Here is an 18,485-nt window from a genome sequence, read left to right on the forward strand (position 1 = left end):
TAGTGGCTAGGACAGACGGACAGACTGATGGTGGAGATAACCACAATGAACCTGTTAACAGCCAACTAACGCTGCCAACAAAGCACAAGCTTTACGTGTCAGGATGCGGCACTATCTATACAAACTGCATAAGGAATTACAAGACGCTTAGGGTTTGAGGGACACCAAACCTGATTATGAGTCTTCCACACCTTAAGCATTTTAATAACCCTTTGCATGCTGGGAAATTTGTCGTCTGCTAAAATGTCGTCTGCTGAATTTCTAAAATAAGCATTTTCTTCAAATTTTTTTCAAAGAATACTATCAGAATAGCAAACAGTTTGGATCCTGATGAGACGCCACGTTCTGTGGCGTCTCATCTGGATCCAAACTGTTTTCAAAGGCCTTTAAAATTCGGTTCCTGCACTGAAAGGGTTAAATATACTTATTTGCTTGTGTACATGTACCTGATAATAAATTATTATTATTACCTGTTTTGGCATCAACAAGCTTTATCGATTGGCTCTCAAATTTTGCACATAAACGCTACACGATCAACCAATATGCCTTTTCATTTCAAGTCAGAAAGCAATTTAGCCCTTATTCGGCCATAAAAGGGTGGAGGATCTATTTAAAGTACAACTATTCCAGATACAAAAATATGAATTCATTTATTTAATGCACTTATTTTCTTCTCTTTTGCTACAAAATGACCATAAACCAGCTTACGCATATTTTGCATTAGCAGATAATATTTCTTTTTTTACATATGAAAGGTAAAAATAAATTCAAGCAGCATTTTATAATATAAATTTTAAAATGCACTCAATCATGCACTTTTAAACAATATTATTGTAATTCTGTTATTTATAATCATATTAATAATGCCTCATTTTCCTCAATTTTATGGTTTACTATCTATTTTTCCCAATTTTATGGTTTATCTTGATTATTTTCTGAATTCAAAAGACGCTGGCTTAAAAAAACTGTCTATGCATGTAACTGTTTATTGAAATCTCTTTATGAGTGATTATAAATGCATAATAAAATTCTAACATGTTATGTAATAGATAAATCTATATTGTTTGTATTTTTCGTAAACATTATTAGCCACCGTTGTGGTCAAACATATTTTTTTGTTTTATTAACGACTTTGTTTCACAGATTACTGTAACAGAGCTACAGATAAGGTGCGCATTTGTGTAAATACCCAATGTAAAATTGCCGATTACGCATAGAAAAATAAAACCATGCGTTCCGAAACCCAATTGAAATTGCCGATTACGCATATCATATTTTTCCTTTGCATAACGAGTAAATTTGTCCCGGAAATACCCTGGTCAGATATACCCGGATTCTTTCCGCTTTGTCCAAGTGCTTTCAGTATAACCTTCAGCACAATAATATGTACGGAAAAAAGTGTCTTTGTGACTACGTGTTATTGTTGTGAAAATGTCGAAACCGTGAGGCCTTAAAAATGGAAACATCGTATCCTAGGAACAAAGAAACTCAATTTTAAGATATTTAACCGCAGGCAACACAAAATCAAAAGCGGAAAATATAGTGAAACTAATTCTTGACGATATTATGTCGGAGGCAATCGCTGTCAGTGCTTACATTGTAAGAAAACTGGTGGAAAAAATCGTTGAACTTTTTTTTTAAATCAAGACTGTATATTATGGATACATCTACATAATTACACAAAATCTCTGAAACTAATCAATTAAGAGTGGAACTACAACCAGCTTATTCAGGTAAGCAGGTGAGAATTTAAGACAATGAACATACCCAATTTTAAAACAAAGGTACCCAATTGTCAATTAAAGTACCCGGTAGTGGGTACCGACTTTTTTGTACCCAATTGAATATGAAAATACCCAATTGAACTCAAAAGTAGTGGGTATTAACCAAATTACTCAGAAAAGTTATCTGGAGCTCTGCTGTAACGTACAATCTTTATACGGAATGAAGGAGTTTTTATTTACAAGTACACTTTTTGTATTTTTTTGATAGTCTACTTAATTTTTGTTTTACTGTTAAACAAAATAACGCCGCACGCGTCAGACTAATGTCGTTACAATCTAGAGTTTAAATGAAATTATGTCACACGATAGACGTATTAAAATATTTAACTGCATGTCCGACTTGTCGTCATTAAATTCAAGTAGTCATCAAATATAAGATTTAAAATGAAAATACGTCACAAGATATATGTATTTCATACCATACGAGTTTTTAAGGATATTTTCAGATCTGAATACTGGTATTTTACATGTGTTAAACTTTAACTGTAATGTATCGCAGATTCAGAGATGTATGTTTTGTTGTAAAGGTCATTTAACCCAACATATCTCAGACACAAAGAGTGTCCAAATTTGTGCGAACAATTAAATTAAAACTAAGACATTTATCGATTGTCATTACCTGCTGTATAATTTATTTGTGTACTGACATATATTCAATTGTGGTGAAATCAACCGGGATCACCTTGGTGAGAATCTGGTGGAAAAATCACTGCACTAACCTGAGACATCAGTCTGTCATGATTGATTGCTCAGTTGTACATATTTTTCTAATTCTGGCTACCATAACTTTAAATGTCGCTTTTTATGACTTTTGACTGGCGCGACTTTATAGTTATGGACCAACCCCATTAGGAAAGTCAACCAGAAAATGCCCGAAAGTGGACAGTTAACAAAGACCGGTCCAAAACAGCTTTTAAATGCAGTTATTGGCCCATATCAATCACTTGATTGGAAAGATTGACATTTTTCACATTTAACTGATACATTCTTTCACAAACTACTATCTTAAACATTTAAAATTTATCTATTCTGCTCTTACATATGGAGAAAAACAGCGATGTGACAGACTTTCTTGAAATGCGAATCTCCCGAGATTTCACGGTCATATGATGGTATTTCTACTTTTAGTAACATACCATGTGCTCAAGTGTTTTCAAATTCAGAATGACATTTCCCGGTATTTTAGAATATTCTGGCTTGTTTTGTGAACAAATTGTAGTGTAAATACAAACTAAAAGTAAATATTTAAAACTACCCGATTCACACTGAAATCAGTTTTATAATCCACCAGACTTATGTTGTTAATAACAAATAATAGATTTCACAAAACGAAAGTGATGTTTACAATTTCAGCAAAAAAATGTCAAGGTCGTTCGAAAGTATCCAAATTAAAACTTGTCTTGGACAAAGCGACAATGGTGTCAAAATTGTGAATTTCAGACTGATGAGAGTTATTTTCATCTATTGTAAGATGCATTTGAAACATTTGAACCTTAAAATATTCCTCGGTGCAGTAATTTATATTCATTCATCAATATATGTAGAAATGTATCCAAGAAAATGAGTATTCTTTGATTTATAGCGTGACATAAATATGTTACCACTCTGGTTGACTTTCGATACAGGGTTGGCTTGAGCGTACAGGTATGTCAATACTATATAAATTGTACGCTGAAGTTTCTTTAGCTAATATTTTTCTAATGTTGACAGACCATTGACATTGCTGGGGTTTGTTGAGTTAAAGACTTATTATCATCAGGGGCAGGAAGACATTATAGACATTAAATAGCGTATCATTACGTAGACAACAGTTGCACAACTGTATGCGTAAAAGGTAAATCAGTATATTAATAATTATATTGACAACTAGCTTACGTAGCAACGTCCGAAAATATGAAATATCCGACATCTATTTCAATATTTAAAATTCAAGATATAATGACTACTGAACTGTTTTACTTTAAGGATAAAACAGTAAAACTATGTTTTAATGAAAATGAAACACAACAAACTAAATACTTATCATGATAACGGCTAAACGACTTAGTATCCCAATATAACACTGTCATTGAATCGCACATTTCAATTAAAATTATTCCCCTTGAAAGTTAATGCATATTGATATAACGAATTCATCAAACGTTATCAAACATTAGTAATTTGCATTGCATCGGATTCCCACAATATTATGTGAATGTAAATCGGATCCGGTTGTTGTTTATGTGTCAAGCTCATTTTGCCAGTGAGATACTTAAATTTCTTGCGTAGTAAAATCGGCTAGATTGAACTTTACCGGTACGCAGTTGTTTACCACTATCAAATCTACTGTAAAGTACACAAAGATACTTACATAATTCTGCCGTATCTGTCTGAATAAACATCCACTGCACAAAATATAGACAATTGTATTAATGATTATTAAACACAATCATATTTTTCTGTGTTTATTGAATTAATAACACTGAGTTTCTTTGTCGCGTTACAAGATGGCGGATCTCTAGCGCTTTTTGTGAAGTGACGTCACAATGTTTATTTGAGCGCGTGCCCTTTCCCATAAAAAATATTTTAACGCAAAATACTCGAAAACCTGATTTTTCCCAGGTATAACGCCTACGCCAACAGGTAGATCGCATTCTTGTCCATATACATGTCAAATTTCAGCAAACGTGCTAGGCCAGTATTCAAGAGACCCAAATCGCGGCTATATGCCTCAACTTAACGAAACTTAGCCCCCTTTATCATTCGTTCGATTGAACGTCATCAATGATGACGTCCAATACAGCACTCATTCCATACCATGTGCTATACCGTTAACAGGCGTGTAACTAGTAGCATTTCTATACATTGAAACATTTATTTCAGGTATGTTGGCAAACGACGTGTTGCAGTGCTGTTGAATTTGTCTATAGCTATCATCATTTCTTACGTTATGTTTATTGGCGGCATCGACAGAACGGAAAACAAGGCATGAATTATTTTTCTAATAATAGTAGCTCTCATTATTTCTTATACTATTTTTATAGGCGATCTAGAATAGAAAACAAGGCTTGTGTCAATATTATTTTAGTGCGAAGCCTCAAAAGCTCGATTGATAAAATACAAAAATGATAATGTCACGTTGTTTCAAGCTGAAAGTATTATTTTAATGTAAACTGAGCAACACAATATAGTTTGCTTGATATTGTGCCCCATGGTGATAATGTGTTGTTTTTTTCTTCAATTTAAGATCGTGTGCACAACCGTGGCGTCTTTGTTGCACTACATTTACCTGGTAGTTTTCTCCCTTATGCTGGTAGAAGGTATCGACATCGCCGTTTCTATATTAATTGTCTTTAAAACAAAATCGAAATTGAAATGGATGCTGACTGCAGCTTGGGGTAATTATAAATGAAATTCATTACATCATGCAATAAAAAAATCCTATTTAAGTATGTCTAAATTTAATTCGAAAACGGAGATTGATGATTATGGATTATATAAATGCACTGCTTGTTAACAGTTCACAATATACGACATTTTGATATCTATACTTTAATGTTGATTTACGCTCAGTTGCTCCTGCTGTGATCGTTGGAACTACGCTTGGTGTTACCAAAACAGAAGGATACGGCAACGAACAGTCGTAAGTGACACACAACATTGATTTTAAAGCTAACTTATAGGTTTTCTCGTTCGGAATATAACATTCACATTTAAAAGAAAATATCCTTAAATAAATATTTTGAATAATTATAATTTTTTACAACTTAAGATGCTGGTTGACCATCAAGGAAGGTGTCATTTGGGCCTTTGTTGGACCAGCACTGCTAGTGGTCTTGGTATGTTTTACGATCTCAAAAATTACTATAAAGCGCGATACCATTTAAGCCATAATTAAAAAAGATGTTCTATGCATTATTCCGTTGAACTTATAATAGTGTTTATTACAATTGTGTTTATTAGGTATTTAAATAGCGAGGTTGTTGTACTGCAGGTCAACTTCGTCATTCTAGTGATTGTGATAAGGGCAACACTAAGATCGTATGCAATGGCAAAGAAGTCAACAGTTGAAAGATCAAAGTAAAGGACTGGTGAATTTTTCTCAATTTGTCAGTGTTACACATTCTTGTTTTCAATCTGTCTGTTTCCCTCGCGTATTACAGATTGCTTGAGCTATGTGAATATCCACCCACATGACGCATCAAAGCTTTTTAAAGTAAAATATGAAAAATATGTAAAAGTCAAAATTAAAAAAAAACATGGATACATAAGTGTGTCAGCGTTTGAGATCTGGCCAATATAAAGTTTTATAAGTATATGCAAAGCAAACACGACAAGAACGAATATTGCATAAAACATGTAAGTGGAAAATATAGTTTCTGAACTGACACATGTGCAGTGCATATTAAGTGCATACAGAAAAAAAACATGACATTGCAGAAACTATTAAAACAACATTGTGGGTCAAAAGGTCTTAAAGTGCATTTTTGTAAGACATGCACAATGGCGTGCTAACAGGAAGCGTTCGGTATATTTCTTAACCTATTCTAGTGTGGACTAATATTTAAATATGTGCATTATTATATGTTTTAACTGAATGCATCCTCAATTGTACGTATAGTTTGTTTTAATAAATAACCGTTCTAGTAGATCTACCTCATAATACTAACAGCTAATGCATGTGTTAATACGCCAAATCGGTCGCATAATGTTACTGTACGTACCAAGACTTGACAAACTATACATACATGTAAAGTTTATTATCTACCCAGATCAGCAGTGCGGTGTCTAGTAGTACTACTACCTTTAATGGGACTAACGTGGGTTCTGGGGGTTTTCTATCTGGACGAAAGCATGGCCTGGGTACAGTACGCCTTCGCTGTGTGCAACAGTCTGCAGGTACTCGATAAAAATAATAATCACCATAACTACGTAATACGAAGCTTTATACACTCGCAATAGTGTATGTTCTTTCTTAACACAACCGTTTCTATTCTTATATTGTTGATATATATTAATTGTCTCACTTAATACGAGTGCAAACGTACTCCTAACATATTGTACTTGAATGAGAAAAGAAAATCAAAACTTGCAAATTTCACAGAATGTGCATAGTCCGTACTAGATCTATGATTTTATAATGGATTCTGCAGTACTATATAATAATAACAAGCGATGCGTCAATTTGTTAATGCTTTATGAGATTTAATTGAAATGCGTTGAAGTATTACGATTGCAATGTTTTTTTATGTGACTATCTTTTTCAGGGTTTTGTGATTTTCTTGTTCCATTGTGCTTTCAACAAAACGGTAACTATTTACTTAAATGTTGATTTGGTTAATAATAATTTAACCATTCTAACAATTAACTAATAATTAAAATTGTTCTTGCATTTTCGGTTATAAAAATAAAAATAACAAGCTTTAGATGTTATTTGTAAAACAAATGTGTAACCCATGTTTGTTTATTATGCTTAATAACCATGCTGCTCAGAAATGAATTATAGACATTTGAAATATTGTAGCTTTGGAAAGCATATAAAACAAAACAACAAAGGTCGTCGTACGCCAGTAGCACTTACCTAAAATCTAGAAGCACTTCAGTAAGATCGGTAAGACGACAATATCAGTTTATCATGACCTTGTTTGGTTTACATGGCTACGTCATCTTAATGTTAATTTAAATACGTCCATTGTGTTAAACTTTTTTAGATATACAAACGATTCTTTACCTCGTATAGACATTTTGTACCGAGTATTACTTGTACGGATTGTTTTGCAAACGCCGTGCTTTTAGTAAAGGCTAAACATTATAGCATGATCGGTATAAAACATTTTGAACGCAGCAATATGGAAGCGATGTATCATATAAAAAATGATTAGACGGAATCTATCTCATAACAAGCATTGCGAGTCTCACTTAACTATGCTTGTTGATGATAGGATAGAATGATTTAGCAATTTGGTATCTCCCAATAATATATTATATGGTATAAACCACAAAAAAACACAAGAAATTAACTTGCCCCTTCCCCTGCGTGTTTACCTTTCTTGATGGTGGGAAACAATCACACTACTTTGCATTTCAACACAAACTTTCGTACCACACATGAGGGCCGAGAGTAATTGCTTAGAACCATCGTGACCTTTATAATAGGAACGTATTTATTAAATTAAGGAATAATTGCGTATTATTGAAGACATTTTAAATTATCTATCTATCTATCAACACTGTCTAACTCCCCTTTCGGGTATTATTAACAGGAGTACATTCAATTAAGACACTCTTATGAATATGTAGGTAATAAAGGAAACAGAAGAAAATCCAAGCCCAAGTCCCAAGTCCAAAATGTATTGCATAAACGTTATACAATGTACACAATCAGTAAGACGAAATAATATCAGTTAATTTTATAACCACCCATTCTGGTTCACAAGCTAAGTCTGTGAATAAATAGTGAATTCAGTGTGTATCCATTTGATATTTGAAAACAGCCGTTTACTCCAATTGACATGCGTTGCTAATACATAACAGCGTTGTTCATTGAGACAACATATAGTCAAAAGATATAATGAAAATTATACAATGGAAAAAATCTGATATAAGAAACTATATCCAGTCTCATGGTAATATACTATCCGCTGCTGACCTGATATAACGAAATCACACCCAACGAATCGATTCATTTAATCACTTTCATAGCGGTGTTGTTTTGAATGTTATATCCCCGTTATATATAATGCAATCATGTTAATAATGTGCGAGATAAACTTTTTTATGATTGTGCTAATAAAATATAAGCGCTGAGTAATCACATTCATTTATAGATAACTACGGAACACAGCGAAGTATGCATGACCGTACACGACCAATCCAGAATACCATCAGTTGACGCATTGGCCAATACACGCTTTAGCGGCTTGCCTGACAGAAAACCAATGCAAACAACTGAGGTTACTGACAAAGAAGAACACATCTATGATATCGTTGAACACTTTGAGAAAAGCGCTAATGAAGAGACGATTCAAAGTAAAGATGATGCGAAATCGGTGAACACAGATAGGAATGGTAATACACAAAAATACAACATTATACTATATATGATATTGTATTTCATGTTTTTCTAATCAACAATATATGTGACATTCAAACAAACAAAACATGATTTTACTCAGTTATTTCTTATGTCGTTATAAATTAAGTTTACAATTTTTTGGTAGTTTAATGTATTGTGTATCCCAGTTCAAATTCATCCCCATTATTCATTTAGTTACATACCTATAAAACAATATGCTAAAGCATTTGTAAATTAGTTATGATTGCATGTATTTCAGACGTCGGAATGGAAAATAAGACACAACAAGACTTCTATAGCGAAGTGTTATAGATGTTTAAGTGTAACTAAATCAAACATGTTTGCGGATTTTTGAATACATCACCGTTTGGAAAGTCTCATAAAACCACGAAAAGTCTCCGATGTCCATGCGCATAATGCTGTTAAGAAAAATATTTCACGGACATAATAAACGAAAATAAAAGGTTGTTTGGTTTATATTATTTAGTATTTAAACATTGAAAGACAGTTTAGAAATTCATACCGCTAACATGTATGATATTTGAATATTTATGCAAGAGTTTTATGCGATCTCACATGGGTGATGTCGCCTCGTTCAATATGGATTTTTTCAGTTCACCGTCACGCAATACTGCACAACTACAACTCTATTTTGTATAATATAACACATAGACATTCCATATTAGTTAACTTGTTTTATATACTGTAATATTTGTTACATAGTTGAAGGCAAATATAAACAGTCATCACGGAAAGAACGGAATGTGTGGAAAACAACCCAAGATGGTGAAAGTTGTGTGCCACATGATAGAGATTTCTCAGATATACTTTCACGTGTTCTTGATGATGTTGCTGTCAGTGAAAATTTAATTCAATTTAGACGGAAAGTATTGTTCTCTGTTGAACGTGCAATTACTGTGAAGTTAAACACATTGTTGCATAATATACGAGCTTATATAGTTGGAAGTCAAATCGAGGGCACTACAAAAGCCGAAATGATGTATGATACAGACTTCTTGCTTCGTTTTGATACGTTTCGTTTGTTTCTTGATTCGGAAAATCCACCTCTTCAGCCGCATACACACCGACTCGTTGTTAAGGTGAGCACAAACGATTGTGCTTCGCAGTACTGTATTTTAACAATGATTGAACCATCAACACAAGCAATACTTTATCGAAAACTTGATCCTTATCGAGATCCTGTTGATATCATGACTTTTTTTACAAAAGGATTCGACGACAACTGATGGCATGATTCCACATACGGTTATGTTCGAGCCCTTAAACCAACTTAACAAACATCCAGTAATACTGAAGACAGGAAAACGGCACGGACCTGCAAAAAGTAAAGGTCGTGTCGACTTAGTTCGCGCATGTTACTGTAAAAGTATTCCAAAACAATGCAGGTTGTCGTGTCGGTGACCATCAAACCCGCCAACACGACCGAATGACCAAATTATCCGCCATAAGCACACAATGGGTGCTTCAACGGCGTGCATGACATTTGTCAAATGTTTTGTCGTTCTGGTGCATTGTAGTGTAAACCTCGCCAATACGCCAGAACGTTATTAAAGAACGCAATCTCCGTATGCACGGCACATTATTCATTTTTGAACGCCGCTGTTTCAGATCCGAAAATATGTCTCATATTAAAAATATGATATGCAAGAAATATTACCAGAAATAAATAAAGGTGCATTTGTTTAAAATCAAGTTTAGTGCAGTTGTTGTGTTTCATTGCGTAGCATTCAACAATTAAACTCGTGCGATTTATTATTGCACATCGACAAATTATGATTTTAATATAATTGATGTTTTCAATATATTATAACACTTAGACATAACATATACATTTAATGTACTTTGTGATTTCCCGGCGAACATGAACAACATGAGACACCTCTCATGTTCAGTGCATATCCTTTCCTAAGTTCCACGGATGCGTTGTCGCCGCTACTTCCGGTCGAGGAATCGGCGAGCAGGAAGTAGTGTTAAAATAATTTAAATATATTTATTCTAGTATAGAATTTACAATCTTATCGACGTCACATGAATTGTTGAACTCAGTGCAGCTAGCAGGCTTATGAATACAAATTTCATGCGAAATTTACCGAACCTAAACATATTTTTTTACTTTTCCCTGTTGCAAAATTATTTTTTTACTGCGCGTCATAATGCAGACATTATCTCTGTATTATTAACATTCATTTTATTGAAATATCTCTTGGAATATCGTTTTTTTTTATATCACAACATTAGAATCGGCTTACGGTTTGTTGCAAAATAACGTACACTGAAACCATCCCAACGATACGAGTCGACCTGTGAACAGAGTAGGGTTTGACGTACTATACGCGTAAAATTGTAAACAGAGTAAGGTTTAAGTAAAATACGAGTCGAATTGTAAACAGAGTAGGGGTTGAAGTACGATACGCGTCGACCTGTAAACAGAGTAGGGATTGAAGTACGATTTGAGTCGAATTGTAAACAGAGTAGGATTTGAAGTACGATACGAGTCGATCTGTAAACAGAGTACGGTTTGAAGTACCATACGAGTCGAATTGTAAACAGAGTAGGGTTTGAAGTACGATACAAATAGACCTGTAAACAGAGTAGGGGCTGAAATACGATACGAGTCGACCTTTAAACAGAGTAGGGTTTGAAGTACGCTACGCGTCGAATTGTAAACGGGTAGTGTTCGAAGTACGATACGAGTCGACGTGTAAACAGAGTAAGGTTTGAAGAACGATACGAGTCGACATGTAAACAGGTTAGGGTTTGAAGTACGATACGATTCGACCTGTAAAGAGAGCAGGGTTTGAAGTACGATACGCGTCGACATGTAAACTGAGTATGGGTTGAAGAACGATACGAGTCGAATTGTAAACTGAGTAGGGTTTGAAGTACGATGCGAGTCGACCTTTAAACAGAGTAAGGGTTGAAATACGATTCGAGTCGATCTGTTAACAGAGTATGGTTTGAAGTAAGATACGCGTCGACCTGTAAACATAGTAGGGTTTGAAGTACGATACGCGTCGAATTGTAAACAGAGTATGGTTTGAAGTACGAGACGTTTCGAACTGTAAGCAGAGTAGGGGTTGAATGAGATACGACAGGGCTCGAAATTAACACTCGTACACTCGCAAAATGCGAGTAAAAAATACCGATTGCGAGTTAAGTTTTAAGCCACTAGTATTTTTTGCAAGTAAATAAATAGTGAAAAGAAATGAGTAGGTATAATGCTGCTCGACGTCATGATCGCTAAATCTTAGGTCAATTTATAGAACGCCCAAGTACCCTTATGCGTAAGCGCGCACCTTGTATGTAGACTGGTATATACAGATACGCGGATGGTATTGGTACAAAGGAAGTGAAACAGTCGACTATTCACTTTATGACCACAGACGGAAATAACACAAAATATACATAATACAAAAGATTAAGCAAAGTTAACAGTTTAGTTAGAAAACACGGATTTTAAATCCTTCTACGAAAACAGTGAATTTATGGGAAAATTCCTTAAAATGAGACTAAAACTTGTTGTAGATGAAGATGGTCAATCAACCTGATGTGGGTCCTTATAGTCCAAGGAACTGATATCTGTGTATGGTTGCAGAAATAAAATGTGTATACATGTTAAGTACTTTTACTTTGTTTAATGTCAAAGATTTATGTATGTTTCCATCAAAATTTGCGAGAATGTTTTTGATTTGGCGAGTTGGTATTAAAGCTGCTCGCAATTTTTTGCAAGTAGAAAAAAAAGTTAAATTCGAGCCCTGTACGAGTCGACCTGTAAACAGAGTAGGGGTTGAAGTACGATACGAGTCGAATTGTAAACAGAGTAGGGTTTGAAGTACGATACGCGTCGACCTGTAAATTGAGCAGGGCTTGAAGAACGATACGCGTCGGATTGTAAACATAGTCTTTACGTATAATATACATGTATATATCAAGTAATATCAGTTCTAAGGTATAAATATATTGAACACTATTTTATTATTGACATAAAACTTGTGCCGATCTTCTATGTCCAGAAAATATTGAATCAATTACTATAAAACATCTAACAGGACTTACTAATATGAATCAACAAATAGAAACTAATTGAGATTATACTTTTGAAGGTCCAATTTAAACCCATCTTAAATATATACATGTACATACTGGATTATTTTCTGACCTACATACGGACACATTTGCTTAAAAGTTCAGACAAAGAAGATATAAACCCATATCCCTACTTATTCAATTATAGCCCAGAGACATGATGCAAATCAAAAAATTCATGATAATAACACTATTGCGTTAAGACAAACCCTTCTGGTTGGCGTCCAATCATGGAAAGACCGGACTTATTGCATGTGGGCAATGTGTGATCCTCAAATGCTTATCAGGAAGAACAATTTCCGCATTAACTGGATTATCGCAAAGAAGAAACTTCCTTTAAACGAAACAAACCACATCTTAAACCTCTAAAGCAAATCCCAGTTTTTCCAGAACTCGGCTTATTGAATAGTGCCCTCTGTGGTATTTCCACACCCACGGGAATGCCCCCTGAATTAGGGGTCGGTCAAGTCTAAGCAACAGTCGATCGCGTCGAAGGAACAGTTGACACTAGGTAGGCACTGTATTTGAGAACAATCGATCTCCGTATTGCCCGCTAAAATTATACTATTTGGTAAATATGAACCGTGTTCTGAGAAAACTGTGCTTAAATTGTGTGCCTAATTTTATCATATATTAGCCTGTATAGTCCGCATAGGCTTACCAGGGATGACAGAGTGGTTCATTGATGAGCATTATATTATATTAAGTCTCAGCTAAAGATACAACTTACCCGCGTCCTCGTGATGGTCCTTCCACACACCCCTGACTTTAGAAGTCATAGCAACAGTCGGTCATGTCGAAATAACAGTTGACGCTGGGTACGCACGGGCTGTGCGCACAGCCAATCTTCGGATTAACGTTAAAATAATAAAGTTAGACTTTTTGGTAAATATGAGTTGCATGCTGGGAAAACTGGGCTTAATTCATGAGCGTAAAGTACCATCCCTGATTAACATTTGCCGTCCGCGTAGGCCAATCAGGGGTCATACTTTCCGCTGTTTTTTGGTATTTATCATTTACATGAGGTCTGTTCTAAACGATAAGCCAGTGTAGGCGGAGAGTGTCGTCCCTGATCAGCATGTGCGGACTGCACTGTCAAATCTGGGTCGAAATTTTAAGCACATACATTAAGCCCAGTTGTTCTAGAACAAGGCTCACATGATTAAAACATCCATTAGGAGTGATGTATGAATTGTATACCCTACATGTAGTAACAATTACAACTATATGAAATATAGATTAAAATATATATATGGCATTGATAACGGTTATCGGAAAAACCCGCTTTAACTGTCGTCATTAATTTACCCGGGAAGTTTTTTAGTGTTTTGTGAACAAAACAAATATTTGCGGCATTGTTGTGATCTTCGGGATAAAATGACGTACGAAGAAATAGATGTAAGTATTTGTTTGTTCATGATCGTAGTGTTATGAAAGTTTCCGTTTGAAACGTGTAAATTCTATTACTTTAATAGCATTAACCGTCTGAAGTGAACGTATAACAAAATAGTTCAGTTTTACTCAATAGCGTATAGTAAAGTTTGCGATGTCAACATCGAAATCAATGGCTTTTATGTAATGCGTAATAAAAATGTATTATTTATGTACTTTTTTAATCAATGGTTCCTTTAAATTAAACCTAAGAGCTAGAGCATGTAGTTTGTATATAGGTTATTACAATGTTATTATAAACAATATTATTTAACATATTTAAAATGCTATTTTACATCACGTTGAGGTCATGCAACAACACAATATTTGTTATAGTTATATTTTTGCATGATATATGTTATAAAAGTATTTAGTTTAAATTTAGGCATAAAATTTGATCTGATGAAAAGTGTGCACAGATCGGCAGTGCAAAATACGCATACATGTACATGTTAAGTGCTTATATCGTCTATGCTTGCTCTAAAAAGTATGCGAAAGTTATTTGACCTCAGTGATGTGACTTAATACTGTTAAAACGGCGAAAAGTAAAAACATATTAATACACATTAGCCTCGTTCTGGAAAAAGAGTCGCCCTGGTGAGCCTGTGAAGTCCGCAGATGATGGTAAGGGGCGACACTTTCCGACTACACTAGATTTCCGTTAAGAAGACTTCATTTAAGCAAACAAAACGATAAAGCTGAAATTGCCGTCCCTGATTAGATTGTGCGGACTGCTAAAGCTCGCCCTATTTTTTTTTCTATCACCTCACCGGATAAACTTTTTCCATCTCGGAACCAACCATATATTCTCTATTAATACAAAAGGACTTCGTTTTGATAAAAGTGTCACCCTGGTCAGCCTGTGAAGTCCGCAGATGATATTAAGGGACGACACTTTCCTAAAATGGATTAAGCCCTATTTTCCCAGCCCGAGACTCGTTGTTATGTCGGCCTACATCCTTTTTGTAAGCCTCAGAATATGTTTAGAATTCTGATCAGAGTAAAAGGATTACATACATCTTAAGATGATGTATTTTTAAGATGTAATAATACCAGCCCTGGAAGCCCAGCATCCGCCAGACGACAGTCGCTTCCCGCGCGCAGAATCCGTCGTCGCACACTGCCCGCCACTCGACCTCTTGGTTCAATTGCACTAGATCTTCCTGACACGTGCTGCCTTGAGACGGGCGAACAGACTATTTATACAATTTACTTTAAAAAAATCAATAAACTCGATTGTCTCAATAAATTATAAACGTCAAGTAGAGAGAACCATGTTTAAACTAACACAACAATATCATAATATAATTATGCATAATAATTATAACTAGTTTTTTATAAATGCGAAATAAAATCGTTATTGCAAAGAAATAATTGATGAATTGAAATTAGTGCAATATATAACAAACACATGTAATAAATATATGTATAAGTTCAGTGTTTGTTTTCGATGTGATGCGTTTCAACATTTCATCAATTGGTTCCCTATGAATCGATTCCATTCGCATTTCATGAGAACATTGTATTGGTGTTGTATTTTAAAATTTAACGTTGTTTAAGCATCTCATTTTCGGAATCGGCGTGCTAGATACAACAGACTCACTGAGCGGTCCATCAGAAAAAAACGTGCAAAGTTTTTGTCTATGTTTTGAATAAATATTGTTTGCCCACAGGTTGCGCTCCAACAAACATTTACATGTATACGAGTACATTTGCAATACTATTTAAGAGGATATTTTATTGCTAGTTTTATGTTATGCGGTAACTGCTAAATTCTAACATTTTTTAACTGGAAAATGAGATAATATAATAACGACGTGACGAACAATATTGACGTCATTCCACACAATTTGAGACGGGCAACGTTGATAATACGAGTCTTTGAAAGGATATATTATAACCCGGCTCGCATATATATTTTATCTGGCACTTAACAATTCCATCGCGGTTGTCCGGTTAGCGCAATGGTTGGTTTACGCGCCCTCCCCCCGAAACACACACAATACCACTCCAAATGTAAAATATGCCAGCAACAACTCAATAGCGGGATACTGTAGCTATAATTCGTCCAAACATTCGTGAGTCTAGTTAGTAAATTAGATAGGCGTGCTAAGACTCACTCCGGGTCTTCACATAATGCAGCCTCTGGTGCGGTGCGGAAGACCCGCATAAACTTCGAAACACACACACACACGCACATTGACAACCCACTCAACACATGACGTGCTGACGTCCTGACTATGACCGCACTATACCGCTTCCGGTTCAATACAACGTGACCAGCATTGACTCAGATTCGTCTCGTTTCCATGGCAATGAACGCGCCACAACATGACGTCACCAGAGCCTTGTCTGAATATAGCGTTACCAAACGCGTAGCATGTGCCTTGAAAAAACAAACGAGGGCAAAACAACGACGAAGTTGGCTAGAATTCAGCTCCACTTAGTAACACAAGGACATTTAAGAAAAAGTTATATGCATACTATAAAGTGTATGTATTCTTATTCTTAAAGGTCCATGTGCTTAGTATGTCATGGCTTTATTACAACATATACTGCTTGTTTATTTGTCTTGACATGTTTTGACAAGGAAACTTACAATTATAATAGGTTTGATTAGAATTTATGAATAACCATTGAAAACCGTTAACTTATTTGTAACCAGCGATTTAAATTTATGTTTCACCAGCGAAAAAGTGACTTGTTATAAAGGCCAAACTACGGTTTATAGTTTCTGTACAAGCGCTTGCTCATTATGCCTCGGAAGTGAACCAAATAAGTACACTGAACTCGTGCCAAGACTACAGAGAAGTATGCCAGCCTCGTTCTAAGAAAACAGGGCTTAATGCAAGTGCGTAAAGTGTCGTTCTAGATTATACTTTGCAGTCCGCACAGGCTTATCAGGGACGACCCGTTTGATTTTTATTGTATTTTTCGTTTAAAAGATTATATTCTTGGCAAGTGGTTAGGCGTACAGTGTCATCCCTGATAAGCCTCTGCGGACTGCACAGGCTAATCTGGGACGACACTTTAAGCACATGCATTAAGCCCCGTTTTCCCAGAGCGTGGCTCCTGTATTCCACTCTCACTGAGCGCTTGCGACTCTATACATAATGAATCGTGTTACTTAAAAGCTATCTAGGAAATTCGTGTAGATAGACACTAAAAGTTAATTAGTTTCGATGGACATGGTCTTTAATCATTAACATAACAATACAACCATTGTTATCCATAACTAACATGCGTATTCGAATTAATTTCGGTTTACTGGGTTTATTAACAGGAAATACTGTAGGATCATTTTTATTTGTGGGGTATTATTTTTTTATGATTTTGTAGGTTTACTGATCCACGAATTTCGTCGCTTGATTGCTATAGTGCTCTAACTACCTTTTTCATTTTTTAGAGAAAAACACATGTAAAGGTTTAACCTTTATTTTCTCACTTATTTATGCACGTATGTGGAAAAAATATACCGGAATGTTTATCAGCAAACGGAGAATATGAATATAATTAAATATTAACTTAAGTCAATTATATGTTAATGTTATTTGCAATTGTTATATGGAGATAGAGCATTCTGGTAAAAATTTTACAAAAAATCGTTAATGCTGAACTGCTCTATCGGGACATAGAGCATTTTGTCGGTTACGGATCTGGACATTTATTCATTGAACGTCATGGAGATTGATCATTACAGTTCTGAAATGAAACTTAGTCACGTGGTGTAAATTCTGGCAATTGATAGACTAATCTGAGCGTAAATTCTTCTTTGCTCTAAGTCCCGGATATGGTGCAGTACAGCATTCGCAGGATTACATCATATTAAAGATCTCGTTCTCACGAACACAGCGATATAAAAAGCTAATTTAAAAAAAAATGGAGATAGAGCACTATAGCAATTAAGCGACGATTTGACACAATCACATCGAAAAACGACGCAAGTTATTTTTTGTTTCTACAAAAACGGAAATTCGAGAATTAGGTTGCCCACGTTAGGTCATTTTATTAAACGAAATTCGATGCTGGCGAATAGTAATCCGTTAACAGTAACCCACTCATGCTAGTTCCGTATACGATCTGCAGTCGACAGCAGCCTTCGAGTCAGT

The 18,485-nt window shown here is 35.1% G+C and overlaps 1 protein-coding gene across 1 annotated transcript in view; it reads left to right on the top strand.

Moving 5' to 3' along the window:
* LOC127863798 (uncharacterized) overlaps positions 1–9,908 on the top strand; it is a 36,453-nt gene extending 26,545 nt beyond the window's left edge. Inside the window, exons 22-31 of the mRNA XM_052403457.1 lie at positions 4,647–4,749; positions 5,011–5,161; positions 5,337–5,406; positions 5,536–5,602; positions 5,758–5,843; positions 6,536–6,662; positions 7,031–7,072; positions 7,288–7,374; positions 8,591–8,831; positions 9,098–9,908. Coding sequence (XP_052259417.1) covers positions 4,647–4,749; positions 5,011–5,161; positions 5,337–5,406; positions 5,536–5,602; positions 5,758–5,843; positions 6,536–6,662; positions 7,031–7,072; positions 7,288–7,374; positions 8,591–8,831; positions 9,098–9,150 — 1,027 coding nt within the window. The 3' untranslated portion in view covers positions 9,151–9,908. The remainder of the gene's footprint in view (positions 1–4,646; positions 4,750–5,010; positions 5,162–5,336; positions 5,407–5,535; positions 5,603–5,757; positions 5,844–6,535; positions 6,663–7,030; positions 7,073–7,287; positions 7,375–8,590; positions 8,832–9,097) is intronic.
* The last annotated feature ends 8,577 nt before the right edge of the window (positions 9,909–18,485 follow it).

This window comes from Dreissena polymorpha, unplaced genomic scaffold (assembly GCF_020536995.1).
Source record: "Dreissena polymorpha isolate Duluth1 unplaced genomic scaffold, UMN_Dpol_1.0 chrUn039, whole genome shotgun sequence".
Taxonomy (NCBI): domain Eukaryota; kingdom Metazoa; phylum Mollusca; class Bivalvia; order Myida; family Dreissenidae; genus Dreissena; species Dreissena polymorpha.